Source organism: Orycteropus afer, unplaced genomic scaffold (genome assembly GCF_000298275.1).
Source record: "Orycteropus afer afer isolate SDZICR_OR568_19922 unplaced genomic scaffold, OryAfe1.0 scaffold00342, whole genome shotgun sequence".
In the NCBI taxonomy this organism is placed as follows: Eukaryota; Metazoa; Chordata; class Mammalia; order Tubulidentata; family Orycteropodidae; genus Orycteropus; species Orycteropus afer.
The window spans coordinates 708,235-723,849 of NW_006921929.1; the positions used below are offsets into that span (position 1 = coordinate 708,235).

A 15,615-nucleotide genomic window follows, 5' to 3' on the forward strand; every position below is an offset into this window, starting at 1 on the left:
ATGTTTCAAGATCTGTCCTGAAGTACAATGCTGTCAGTGATAGGATAATATCCATATGCCTACAAGAAAGACCAGTTAATACGACTATTACTCAAATTTATGCTCCAATTACCAAAGCCAAGGATGAAGAAATTGAAGATTTTTATCAGCTTCTGCAGTCTGAAATTGACTGAACATGCAATCAAGATGTGTTAATTATCACTGATGAATGCAATGTAAAAGTTGGAAACAAAGAAGAATCACCAGTAGTTGGAAAATTTGGCCTTGGTGACAGAAATGATGCTGGAAATTGCATGATAGAATTTTACAAGACCAACAATTTATTCATTGCAAATACCTTTTTTCAACAACACAAACAGTGGCTATACATGTGGACTTTGCCAGATGGAATACACAGGAATCAGATTGACTACATCTATGGCAAGAGGCAATGGAAAAGCTCAATATTTTAAGCCAAAACAAGGCCAGGAGCTGATTGTGGAACAGACCATCAACTGCTCATATGCAAGTTCAACTTGAAGTTAAAAACAGTTAAATCAAGTCCATGAGAATCAAAATATGATCTTGAATATATCCCTCCTGAATTTAGAGACCATCTAAAGAATAGATTTCATGCATTGAACACCAATGACCGAAAACCAGAATAATCATGAGATAACATCAAGAACATCATCCATGAAGAAAGCAAAAGATGAGAAAGGAAGAAAAGATTGAAATGGATGTCAGAAGAGACTATGCAACTTGCCCTTGAGCAGAGAGTAGCTAAAGCAAATGGAAGAAATGACAAGATAAAAGAGCTGAACAGAAGATTTCAAAGAGCAGCTCTAGTGGACAAAGCCAATTACTAAAATGAACTGTGCAAAGACCTGGATTTAGAAAACCAGAAGGGAAGAACATGCTTGACATTTCTCAAGCTGAAAGAACCAAAGAAAAAATTCAAGGCTCAAATTGCAATATTGAAAGTTTCTGTGGGCAAAATATTAAATGATGCAGGAAACATCAAAAGAAGATGTAAGGAAAACACAGAGTCACTGTACAAAAAAAGACCTAGTTGATCTTCATCCATTTTAGGAGGTGGTATATGATCAAGAATCAATGTTACTGAAGGAAGAAGTCAAAGCTGCCATGAAAGAAGTTCCAAAGAACAAGGCTCCAGGAATTGACAAAATGCCCATTGAGATGTTTCAACAAACAGATGCCCCACTGGAGGCACTCACTAGGTTATGCCAAGAGATTTGGAAGACAGCTACCTGGCCAACTGACTGGAAGAGATCCATATTTGTACCCATTCCAAAGAAAGGTGATTCCACAAAATGTGGAAAATATCGAACAATATCATTAATATCACACACAGGTAAGATCTTACTGAAGATAATTAGAAAACAGATGCAGCAGTATATTGACAGACAACTTCCAGAGTTGCAAGCTGGATTCAGAAGAGGACGTGGAACAAGGGATATCATAGCTGCTCTCAGATGGATGCTAGCTCAAAGCAAAGAATACCAGAAATATGTTTACTTGTGTTTTATTGACTATGCAAAGGCTTGATTGTGTAGATTGTAACAAATTGTGGATGATATTGTGAAGAATGGGAATTCCAGAACACTTGATTGTGCTCATGAAGAATCTGTACATTGACCAGGAGGCATTGTTCAAACAGAACAAGGGGACACTCCATGGTTTAAAATCAAGAAGGGAGTGCATCAGGGTTGCATCCTTTCCCCATATTTATTCAATCTGTATGCCAAGCAAATAATCCATGAAGCTGGACTATATGAAGAAGAATGTGGCATCAAGATTGGAGGAAGAATCCTTAACAACCTGTGATACTCTGATGACACAACTTTGCTTGCCGAAATGAGGATAACTTGAAGCACTTACTGATGAAGATTGAAGAATACAGTCTGCAATGTGGATTATATCTCACTATAAAGAAAACAAAAATCCTCATAAGCAGTATCATGATAAATGGAGAAAAGTTTGAAGTTGTCAAAGACTTCACATTGCTTGGTTCTACAATTGATGCCAATGGAAGCAACACTCAGGAAATTAGATGACATATAGAACTGGGCAAGTTGGCTGTAAGGGACCTTTTTCAAGTGCTGAGGAGCAAGGATGTCTCCTTGAGGACTAAGGTGTGCCTGACACAAGCCATGATATTTTCAATCGCCTCGTATGCACATGAGAGCTGGACAATGAATGAGGAAGACCAAAGAATTGATGCTTTTGAGTTGTAGTGCTGATGAAGAATGCTGAAAGTACCATGGACTGGTAAAAGAACTAACAAATCTGTCCTGGAGGAGGTGCAGCCGGAATGCTCCTTGGAAGCGAGAACGGCCAGACTTCATCTCATCTACTTTGGTCATGTGATCAGCAGGGACCATTCCCTGGAGAAGGATGTCATGCTTGGTAAGGTGGAGGGTCGATGAAAGAGGGAAGGCCCTCAACAAGATGGCTTGACACAGTGGTTGAGGCGATGGACTCAAGTATAGCAAGAATCATGGAGCTGATGCAGGACCGGGCGGTGTTTAATTCTGCTGTGCATAGGGTCACTAGGAGTCTGACACAACTCGACAGCATGTAACAACAACAACAGTTGAGGTGCTTGCTGAAGGCAAAGGGAATATGGAATGGGTGGTGGACGAACAGAGTTCTAAATACCTGCTATGACCATGTGACCAGTTGCAGAAAATTTAATTGTTTTGATTATTTCTTCCTTGTTTTGTTATATGTGTAAAAACTCTCGTTCGTTGCCTTTGAGTCGCTTCCAACTCATACTGACCCCTCCTTGGGTTTCTGAGGCAGTATCTCTACAGAAGTATATCGCCCAGTCTTCCTTCCAAGGAGTGGCTGGTGGGTTTGAATTGCCAGCCTTGTGGTTAGCAGTCAAATGTCTTAGTCACTATGCCACCAGAGCTCCTTGTCATATGTATATGTGTGTATATGTATATCTGTGTGTATGTGTGTAGATATATCTACACACATACACACAGATATACATATATACATATATATGCATACCTATATAAACACACAGGAGCTCTTGTAGTGTAATGCCTAAGACACTTGACTGCTAACCAGAAGGCTGGCGGTTCAAACCCACCAGGCACTCCTCAGAAGGAAGATGGGGAAATCTACTTCTGGTTAGCAGTCAAGTGCTTTAGCCACTATGCTACCAGAGCTCCTAAATTATTTCTTCTGGCAGACCAGGCAGTAGTGGAATTTGAACTGTTGATTCTCAGCTAACACCCACACGACTTTTCCTCTATGCCACCAGAGCCCACTGCCTCAGAAACCCAAGAAGGAGTCACTATGAGTCGGGTCTGACTCGATGGCACATAACAACAACAACAAATGCCTTTAAAGCTCTGGTAGCATAGTGCCTAAGGCATTTGACTGCTAACCAGAAGCCTGGCAGTTCAAACCCACCAGCCACTCCTCAGACGGAAGATGGGCCAATCTATTCCGTAGTGATACCACCTCAGAAACCCAAGGAGGGGTCGCTATGAATTGAATCCTACTCAATGGCAGTGAGTTATGCCCTTAAAGATTTGTGTATTTTTCTATGTTGCTTAATAAACAAGTTTATATAAAAAGGATCAAAGAATCACATATTCATGGGAAATTAGAGATATAAATATGTAAGAAGTTGTATTTGTTTCTACCATTAGAAACAAGATGTCATGCTGAGTAAGATGTTTTAGAATTGACCTCCATGCAGCAAGCAATGTCAGTAGATATTACTAGATATCTAAGCTGAATCATTACAGCTAAAATATTTGACTCCAAATGTTCCAGTAGCTACATGTAAGAGGGGAAGAAATCTGCATAATTTAGTCATGAAAGGCAATGAGGAACAGGTGAAAGTGTACTAAATCGAAAGCTGAAATCACATGTTAAAGACCAAGGAAAAAGAACCATAGTTAACTGACTATGGGCCAAGCAATAAACTATGAACTTAATATTCATTTTTTCTTATTTAATACTCACAATAAGCCAATGAGGTAGTTGTCTTTGTTATAACCATTTGACAAATTATGAAACTGAGACTCAGAAATGCTAAATAATTTTCTGAAATTGACAGGGCAGCTTTTGACCCCAGACCTGTCAATTTCATAACTCATATGGATCAAAGAGGATACTGGGAAAACCAACACACCTTCTAAGCCAAAGTCTTCTCTATACAATGGGGGTGAGGGTTCTCAACATTTGTTTCGAGTATGGCATTATGCAAACAAGTAGTGGTTATTTTCAGTGCTTGGATTACAAAGGACAGGTAAGTCAACTGCAGAGAAAAATATTCCCAGAGCTGAAGTCAGCAGCAATTGTGGCCTCAGTGGTCAATAATCTCAAATCTAATGATGTTCACAAACATGCCTGATTGAAGAATTAGCAAAAAAGTTTCATGAATAGATGCACACTCTTGGATCCACTCCAGATGTACTGAACTGCAATCCTTAGAACAAGGGCCTGGGACACAATTTCTATAACAACCTCCTCCACTTCATTCATATCCCAGTGGTTTCTATAATCTTAATTGAAGATTAAGTTCAAGTCCACTTAGCCTTAGAAGAAAGGCTAGTGATTTACTTAGGAAAAAATCAGCCACTGAAAACCCTATGGAGCACAGTTCTACTCTGATACACAGGTGGGTCACCATAAGTCAGGATTGATTCAGTGGCAATGTTTTCATTTTGTTTTGTTTAATGATCAATAAAAGCTATGAAACAATAAACTCTGAATTACAACATATTCAGATAGACAACTCAAAGTGATTGTTTTCCATCTCAACCCATACATCATATAGGAAAAATAAACCGTGGCACACCATATGATTTTCTACAGGGACCTGCTATATAAAGCAGGGTCTAGGTAATTTGCTTTCTGGTAATTTAGCTTAATACTGAGGTAAAATTTAAAAACTCTAGAGAACTGGGAGCTTAACCTGCTGTTATGAATCTTACTCTCAGATTGCTATTAAGCAACAACAACAAAAATTAAAGCACGTGCTGCACTCCTTTCAGTCCAAAACCAAACCAAACCAAACTCACTACCATGGAGTTGGATGGCAGTGCAAATATATTCAGTACAATAAATTCATAATCATGGTTAAAGTCAGAGTTGTATTCTTTCAGTGCCTGAAAAGAAGAAAACATGATTCTGGAAAGATAAGAAAAACATTTCTGCTATTTTTTTTCATGAAAAGTGACCTACAAGGTGAAGAATTACATCCGGTAGGTACACTCTGTAGAACAATCAATCATGGTAGATCAGCAGGGCAGCATTTGCAAAGGGAGATAGCTCAGAGGGCAGGGATACATAGGACAAAAGAACACAGGGAAAAGACAACCACAGGGAGGAAATGGGAAAAATTATATTACATGACAGGAATTGCAATCAATGTCATGAAACAAAATGTGTATGTAAAACAAATTTGCTCTGGAAACTTTCACCCAAATCACAATAAATAAAGAAAAGTAATAGGGGGCATCTATTTGAAGGAAGATGGGGCAATCTACTTCCGTAGTGATACTGCCTCGGAAACCCAAGGAGGGGTCGCTATGAATCAGGTCTGACTCGATGGCACATAACAACAACAACAACAACATTTGAAATACATGGTTAAGAAGATAGGATCACAACATTGCAAACACAGATGATGTGATTTCTCTGCTGCAGCTGATGCTATCTAATATAATATTTCAGAGCTTTAGGAGTTAAGGGGCTAGGGATAATTTGATGTGTATAAGGATACTGAAAGAGTGCCAAAGACAAACTCTGCCAAATTTATAAATTTACAACAATATCTAGTCAATCCTGAAAAGTCATCTTAGGATGTGTATTACATGTATTTGCTAACCCAGTCTACTGGAGAATATTCTAGAAGCATATAGTGAAGATCTTGGAAAACAACTAGAAGTAAGTTTGGATACATCTAGAGTAGCAACACTAAGCAGTGAAAAACACAGCAAATAGCATGATAGTGTGTATAACTACTGGAAAATTGCTTCTCATGAGTGATTCTGGAAACTCTCAAGAATGATGATCAAATTTTCCAAAGATTTTAACAAGCCTGAGAGGTAGATAGGGGAGCTCTGGTGGTGTAGTGCCTAAGGCATTTGACTGCTAACCAGAAGGTTGGAGGTTCAAACCCACAAGTTGGAAGGAAGACTGGACAATCTACTTCTGTAGAAATACTGTCTTGGAAACCCAAAGAGGGGTCACTGTGAGTTGGATTTGACTCAATAGCAGTGAGTTTGATTTGTTTTTGAGGAATAGGTATTACTTTGGAATGATTAAGTATAGGATATGTATGAATACAAACTGGGGGAGAGGTTCATGAAGAAAAATCTCTTGATAAAAAAAAAAAAAAATCTTAGGGATGGTGACAAGGGATGAGTCTCTAAAATTTATAGAAAACTTCAACATTTCAACAAAAAAATGGCAAACATTCCAGTTGAAAATGGGCAGAGGACATGAATAGACACTTCACTAAAAGAAGAGAATCAGGGGCAAACAAACACATGATGAAATGCTCATGCTCATTAATCATTTAAGATCCAAATATAAATCAAAAATAGCAATAAGATATCCTTTCACTCAAGTATCAATAGCAAAGTTGAAATTAATAAAAAAAAGAGAGAGAGAGAGAAAATAAAAAAGCTGGTGAAGGTATAGAGAGAACAAACCCCTCACATACTGCTGGTGGGACTGCAAAATGGTGCAACCACTGTGGAAAACAGCATGGAAATTCCTTAAAAATTTGGGCATAGATCTAGCATATGATCTAGAAATCTCACTAAGAAGTATAGATCCTAGAAAAATAAGAGCTGTAACACAAACTGATACATGAACAATCATGTTCATTGCAGCTTTATTTACAATGGCAAAAAGATGGAAACAACTGATGTTCCCAAAGATGAAAGGATGAACTATAGTACATGCACACAATGAAATACTTTGCAATGTTAAAGAATAAAAATGAATTGTGAAACACTTCATAACATGGATGAACATGGGAGACATTATGTAGAATGAATCTAGTTAATCACAAAAGGGCAAATATTATATGATACCACAACTATAAAAAGTCAAGAAGAAATTTAAACACAAAAAGAAATATTCGTTGAAAATTAGTAATAGTGAGAGGGAAAGGCACAGTAACTACAGGATAGACATGTATTAACTTGGGTGAAGGGAAAAAGCTTAAGAAGGAGTTCTGCACAAAATGATCCAGGCAAAGGAAGACACTAGGAGGAGCACAGGACTTAAAGGTTACAAAGGTGAATATTATTACATACACAATCCTGCAATAGCAGTAATAACAATAATCTATGAGTGGATACACAGATAGACACTAAAGTTGAACTTGGGTGCAAAGGGGAATGGTACTACATCCATGAATATGTATAGTTTTGATTGAAAATATATCTATATATCTATATCTATATCTATCTATCTATCTATCTATATAAATACTTATATATAGAAACAAAAACCAAACTCACAGCCATCAAGTCAGATACGACTCATAGCAACCCCTCCTTGGGTTTCCGAGGCGATATCGCTACGGAAGTAGATTGCCCAATCTTCCTTCCAAGGAGTGGCTGGTGTGTTTGAACCGCAGCCTTCTGGTTAGCAGTCAAATGTCTTAGGCACTATACTAGAGCTCCATCTTATATAGAGATATGATACATCTATTTATATGTGCATATATCCATGAATACAGTAAAGCATAAAGTGTGTAAAATTATGAAAACTTCTTAGCCATATGCAAACATCTTGAGAAAATTATTTGCTGGGCCTGGGTATTCAAGAATGTAGTCTCTGGGGACATCAAGTTCAGTTGATATAACATAGCCCACAAAGACAATGTTCTACTTACTTTGGCATGTAGTGACTAGGGGTCTTAAAAGCTTGTGAGTGACCATGTGAGGTGCAACTATTGATTTTTCTCCATCTGGAGCCAAGAAGAGAAAGAAAATCAAAGATGTATGGAAACAATTAGTCCAATGAATTAGTGGAACATGTGAACCCCAGCCTTAATGACTCTGAGACCAGAATTAGATGGTTCCTGGCCACAAGTGATGACTGCCCTGAAAGCAATAGGAGGTCCAGAATAGAGTGGGAGAAAATGAGACAAAACTGAAAATCATAATAAAGACCAGGTGTACTGGTCTGACAGAGACTAGTGGAACCCTTGAGACTGTGGCCCTTAGACCCTTTCAAATCTGGAACTGAACACACCCTCATTGCTCAAATTTCAGCCAAACAGTAGATAAGCTTATAATGTGAACAATGTCACCAGGAAGGTACACACTCCTTAGAACAATCAACTATATAATATCAAAAAGACACTGTTTGCCAGGGACAAAACTCAGAAGTCAGGAAGGGATAGGAAATAAGGACTAATGGAAACAGAAAATACAGAGAGGAAATGGGAAGAGTGCTGTTACATAGTGGCAATTGCAATCAATATCATGAAACAAAATGTGTATGAAATGTTGAATGGGAAACCAATTTGCTCCGTAAACCTTCACCCAAGTCACAATAAAAAGTTGTTTTTATGGGTAAACAAAATTGAGACAGAATAAAAGTTAGTATCCTATTTTTACATCCTAAATACTGCTAGTATTTAATGAAGCAGGATTAAAAATCAGCATAAACTATTTCTTAATAGAAATCTTTTCTCATCCAAAAGTCCTCTTATAAGGAAGAAATGTTCATGCTAAAATATATCCATAAATCTCTGGGAAGAAAACATTCTTAAAAGCACTATTTCCCTGATATGAAAACCAAAATGCATTATATTCATTACTTCCTCTCTTTGAGGGGAAGACACTTCTTTAAAATGCAATTGTTTCCAAGGAACTCATATACATTTAATTTACATCCTTACATTCAGCGGCAAGTACAACCAAATCTCTTTCAAAAAACGTATTCAAATAACATGCATTTTAAAATGTGTAGGTAATCTCAATATAATTTTTATTCAAACGGTAAACATACTGATTTGCACTTATGTACAAAATATAATTTTCTGAAACTCCCTTGGTTTCAATTGTATGAAGAACTCATAAAGGGAAATGTAAGTCCAATGGAGCTTTAATGTCCTCATATTTAATCGTCTATAGAGCAGAATTTCATAAGAAATATATATAACACAAATTTACAGTGCAAGTACACTTAAATCAACTCAACACATCAAAGACTGTGAAACAAAACGAAATATATCATGTATTTTATTATATACAGCAGAGTCAAGGGCATCAGCAAGCTGACCTGATAATCCAATCAACTGTTTAGAAGAAATGTTATGTCTACAAAAGAGCATTAGACAAGCTGCACGCTGGACCTATTTAGCATCACAGATATACTTAGCAGAAAGCTACCCAAGTATTGCTGTCACTTAGGCACTTCTAGAGAAAGAGCTATCATATTGATAGGTTTGACTTTAAAAAAGAGGCTTATTTATTCATTTAACGAGAGATTATAAATAATGATTTCACTAACAGATTCAGAACAGTTTACAAGTTTGTGTACGTAATACCAACCTTTGTATTTATACAGCTGAGTTGGAATTCAATGGGAATCCGAACACCCAAGAGTTTTCAGGCAAGTCTTGAAAGATTTTCTTTGGGCAATAATAATTGGAAAGATCTTATTTCTTTTTTCTAGAAGAACTCTTGTTTTTGAGCATGTGAATGACAAATCACAGCATAACAGAACAGAGTTCTACTATATTTGTTTCAACAGAACTAGCCATTAATCATCCAGGGAGATACCTTTCTTTTCAAAATATGTCATCCAATGAATATAGCTGATAACCCACAATATAGTATACTAGGGGCTAGAATGATTTGCAAAAGAAGATAGCCCTTATCCTTAAAATGACTTCTTATTCTAAAGAGGAGGGAAGTCCTCTCATATGTATATGCAAATATAGTAACATTTACATATGCACATGTACAACATATACATGTTTATACACACATAAGAATGTCTGATACCTATCCATGAAGTCTGTTAAACTCAATCTATCATAGGCTGTGTTTCCCTCCTGCACATTACTAAGGATATGTATGTTCCTCACTTAGTGCCATAATTTGATTATAATTCTCTTTTTAAAACTCTTATGATTGTAGGGTGATGGGGTATTAATTTGGTTCTAAAATGAAAAAATAAATCTAAACCTAAATACCAATTGTAAAGGAGAAAAATAACCTAAAGCCAGCCGTAAAACTAAACCACACAAAAGAGCTTCAGTGGGAGTTGTTGTTGTTGTTGTAAGGTGCCATCGAGTCCGCCCCAACTCATAGCGACCCCTCCTTGGATTTCTGAGGCAGTATCACTTCGGAAGTAGATTCCCCAACCTTCCTTCCGAGGAGTGGCTGGTGGGTTTGAACCACTAGCCTTCTGGTTAGCAGTCAAGTGCTTTAGGCACTACACTACCAGAGCTCCACATGTTCATTTTAAAGAAAGAAACAATATCCTTCTAAAGATGAATTGTCATAAATGAGAAGCTGGGAAATATTTACTAAATAATGACATTCCCTAACAACCCAATTTATTGTCAAGTGCGTTAAGAAAATATTAATCCAAACAAAAATCGATATACAACATAATTTACTTGCATAAGCACACACAACACACACTCCCAAAGGAGAATATACCATATCTAAGATCAAATACTTAATGAAGCCACTGCACAGACACCTTTATACAAATGTACTTACCAATACAGTGTACTTGCTTTATAAAAAGAATTGTTATGAGAAAAATTACTTTTAGATGTAGGATTTTTCACGACAGTATTTGTGTTTACCATTACAAGTGAGGGGGGTGAGTTATTACTTTTTGCCCTGATCAATTACCTATTGTTAAAATATAACGCATGGATGGGTGAAGTTTTTCCACCCAAGCTTAACTAAGTCACATACGTGCTGTGATAGATACCCACAAACTTCTTTAGTCAGCAAAAACTCCATACTATATCAGATTTATTATTAAAACTCAAAATTTACCTCTGGGCATTACAACAAAGACATTTTGAAACACTACAGTTCTCTTCTTGAACTCAAAAGTAAGAAATATCTCTTGCAGATAGGCCAAGCTTCACTTAATTTTCACATGTGGAATTAATGTAAAATATTCTTGAATTTGGACTTAATTTTTAGTTTGTACTACTTCAGTTACATGTCTTATATGTCAACTAAGTATTTAAAGCAAATCTCTTTTGAATTACAGCAGACATACAAGTGCCTTTCCCTTATCCAGAGTCTCAGATTTTATGGACATGCTTTCATACTTTTGCCTTCACGTACTGAAGATATAGTCTTAAAATCTCTCCACAAATGAAGTTTGCTTATTCCCTTTATACTTTCCTAGTACATAAAATCAACACATTAAAATTAGTGCTTAACACTAGTATTGTAGAGGTTTACTTTTACGGATTGTTTTGAGGAAGATATTATAAGAATTATCATACATTATTTATAACTATAAATGCTTAGTAGTTATTGTCCATTTTAAATACCTGGAAAATACTTTAGGGATGGTCAAATAGTCTTCATCCAGAGTATTCACTTGACACTCTTCCTCTTGCCTCCTGGCCCTAAACCTAAATTATTCTTTTCCTTGAACTGAAGTAGTTTATTTTCTTGAACTATCTGTGTTCTCGTTATTTCCCTCCTATCTTCCTTAGTCATTTTCTGCTCTTCCTTTCACGAAACTCCTGTACACACTATGGGTTTTTTGGTAATACTTATGTTGATTTTCTGATCATCTGCCTTGTTTTCCCCAACAGACTTGCTCATTTTTTGAAAGAAGAAGCTAGGATCTTTATTTAACCATATTAAAAAAAACAAACCAAACTCACTGCCGTCAAGTCGGATCCGACTCACAGCGACCCCTCCTTGGGTTTCCGAGACGGTATCACTAAGGAAGTAGATTACCCAATCTTCCTTCCGAGAAGTGGCTGGTGGGTTATAACCGCCAGCCTTCTGCTTAGCAGTCAAATGCCTTAGGCTCTAAACCACCAGAGCTTATAGCCTTATAAATAAATAAATAGATAGATAGATAGATAGATAGATAGATAGATAGATAAAATAGACTAACATATCATTATACCTATATATATAGTTTTGACTCAGCAACCTTATATTGCTGGAACTTCAATATTTTTTGCCATAATGTTATTTTTTCTTTTGTTGGTGAGTTAAAGGCCTTTTATCAAAACTTAGAAAATACAATAGCTAGAGATGTTGGTTTTAAATTGACATGTGATATTTTAAGCCAAGCAGTACTAGACAAGGTATTCAAATTAACTAAGAAAAGAGTCACTGGATTTGCCTTCTATTAAACAACATATATAGTCGTTGTGTTGAGTTTTCCCCTCACAAAGGATATACATACTCACATAAGTCACACATTTCCCCACCTTAAAAGAAAGAACTCTGCATCATCATGTGTGCTCTACCTATTTAAAGAAACTGATTAAAAACAAGAAAGAGCTGAACGACCAGTCCTAATCTAATAGCCATTTTGTAAGGAATATAAATTCTTCATCATAAATAATTCTTAACTAATTCTTAGACTCTGTTATATGGATACACCTGAAATACTCTAACCAACTTTAATTACTTAGGATGGCAGTTTTATTAGACATCTTGATGGAAGGATAGAAAGGAGCATTTCATTTATGAAAACAGCAATGACTTTTGAGGCAGAGAAATAGCTCAAGAGATGCATGAAGAACTGTGGAAGCACTGTCAAGATTGAGAATGAAAAAAATGTGGATAGAGTTAGGTGAAGGAAAATTCCATTATTGGAATTGATGGGACAAATCATTAATTCTATTGTCATAAAATAATTGCTCTTATCCCAACATCATTCCTTATATTTATACATACACACACACACACACACACAAATGTAGGTGCCACAACACATCACTTTTATAATATCATGATCACTTGAAAATCAGATAGATTATATTTTTCCAAACTTTATTATTGTTAATGATATGCAAGTTGGCCTTGGCAATTATCTAGGAGTGGGAAGTTTTTATTACTAATATTATTATATTAATTAAGAAAAGAAAAACCAAACCTGTTGCCATCAAGTCAATTCCAACTCTGAGTGATCCAATAGACAGAATAGAGCTGCCCCATAAGACTTCCAAGGTTGTAAATTTTTATGGGAGCAGATGGTCACATCTTCATCCTGCAGAGTGGCTGATGGGTCAAGCCACTTACCTTTCAATGAGCAGCTGAATGCTTAACCACTGTGCCATGACTCGACAGCAACAGCTTATTATATTAATTATTGCTCTCTTAACCACTTTTCCAAACTTGTGATAGCTTTGTATGAGCTAATAAGTGGTTGACTTTCAATTTCAATAGAAAATAATAATGAGGATACATTTTCAGCTTTTTCCTTTTTTACTTCATGTACCTTACCTGATTCTTGAGATCCAGTTTGGGACATGGACGACCTCCATTGTAAGGTTTTTCTTTTAGCCATTTGGATCGAATTTTCACTCCAATCCCACAAGATGAGCTGCAAGACCCCCAACTAGACCAATCACTTAACTTGCAATCAAATGGGCAGGGAATGACACATTCTTCTTGAATATAACCTGAAAGAAAAAGATTTAAGAGAAGAAAGTCTGATCAAAATAGACCAATCTAGTTCACTGTTTCTTTCATTTCATCTCAGATTTCTCAGCAGTTTTGCTGCAGCAACTTTAATAATAATTTTCTACTCAGATAAACAAACCAGAGTTTTAAGAGAGAGATAAATATGATTAAATCTGCCTATGAATGTCCATCATTCTGTTTATTTTCACAACTAATTCTGGGATGGAAGGAGCAGGAAAAAGTACACAGTTAGTCCTGGTTTCCAATAAGAAGGAATGATGCAGTTCAAGGCTAAAGATGATAACAGCTCCCCTCACTGAGCCTTGTGCCCCCATCTTACACTTCCACATGCAGGGAGTGAAAAAGGGCCAATGTTTCCTAGGTGATCTATCCATAAGACTTCACTAAGAAAGATTCTGATTCTCACTTTCAGGTAATGGGACTTGGGGTTGGGGAGGGGTAAGTAAGTGAACCACAGATGATCAAGAAGTGCAAGGTCTTACTGAAAGAAGGAAGTAAAGGAATAGTAAAGGATTTTATAATGGGATATTGGACAGGTAATAAAGAAATTTGAATTGAAGTATCACCCCAGTAGCTCTAGCTTTATTTGGTCTTATTCTTGTCTTCAGCCTACTTCTTGCCACACATTTTCTCTGGACTATCTCATAATTTCAACTATTGTCTTTATTCATCAGTACCAGGTTATCTCTTCAATACTGATCTCTATGATCTTATTAAGTACCATCAAGTCGGATTTCACTCAGCAAACCTACATACAATAGAATGAAACACTATCCAGTTTCATAATCATTGCTATGTTTGAGCCCATTGTTACAGCCACTGTGTCAATTCATCTTGTTGAGGGTCTTCCCCTTTTTCACTGACCTTCTACTTTATCAAGCATGATATCCTTCTCCAGGGACTAGTCTCTACTGATAACATGTCCAAAGCAAGGGAGACGAAGTCTCACTATCCTCCTTCTAAGGAGCATTCTGGCTGCACTTTATCTATGACAGATTTGTTTGTTCTTCTGGCAGCCCAGGCTTATATTTAATATTCTTTGACAACAGCATAATCCAAGGGTATCAATTTTCCAGTCTTCCTTAATCACTATACAGCTTTTCCACATATGAGACAATGGAAAATACCATGGCTTGGGTCAGACACATCTTAATCCTCAGAGTGACAGCTTTGCTTTTTAACATTTTAAAGAAGTCTCTTTCAGCAGATTTGCCAAATGCAATTTGTCATTTGATTTCTTGATTGCTGCTTCCATGGGCATTGATTGTGGATCCAAGTAAAAGGAATTGTGGTGGCTTGTGTGGTGCTGTTGTGTTAGAAACTATGCCACCGATATCTCAAATATCAGCAGGGTCACCCATGGTGAACAGGTTTCAGTGGAGTTTACGGACTAAGATGGACTAGGAAGAAGGACCGGACCTGTGGATCCACTTCTAAAAAAAATTGGCTGGTGAAGACCTTATGAATAGCAGCAGGATATTGTCTGATCTTTCTGCATCACGTACTAAAACATTTTAATCAATTACTACACATTTAACATATCTGAAATGAAGACCATCAATTTCTTCCTGAAATATTCTAAATATCTTGTATAACTTATCCTAATTAACTACCACAGCATCTGACTCCTATCCTGAGGAGTGCATGTCCTATAAAATTTTCTCCCCTTGAAGATGAGAAAGACCTGTGAATATGACAGGATGTCACTTCAATTATTAAGTTATGTTATATGGCAAAGCTGAAGGGAATATCCAGATGTTCTAGATATAATTAACATCTCAAATCAGTTAATTTCAAGTTCATCAAAAGGTAGATTATCTGGAGTAAGCCTGAGTTAATCAGGTTAATACTCTTAAAAGAGGGACTGAACAACTTTGTTGTTGTTAAGTGCCGTCGAGTCATTTCCGACTCAGTGACCCCATGCACAGCAGAACGAAACACTGCCCGATCCCGC

At 36.7% G+C, this 15,615-nt stretch overlaps 1 protein-coding gene across 1 annotated transcript in view; it reads right to left on the bottom strand.

The window, feature by feature from the left end:
* Positions 1 to 15,615, bottom strand: part of THSD7B (thrombospondin type 1 domain containing 7B) — a 1,104,189-nt gene that overhangs the window by 287,989 nt on the left and 800,585 nt on the right. The window contains exon 14 of the mRNA XM_042782491.1: positions 13,461 to 13,639. Within this exon, the coding sequence (XP_042638425.1) occupies positions 13,461 to 13,639 (179 nt within the window). The remainder of the gene's footprint in view (positions 1 to 13,460; positions 13,640 to 15,615) is intronic.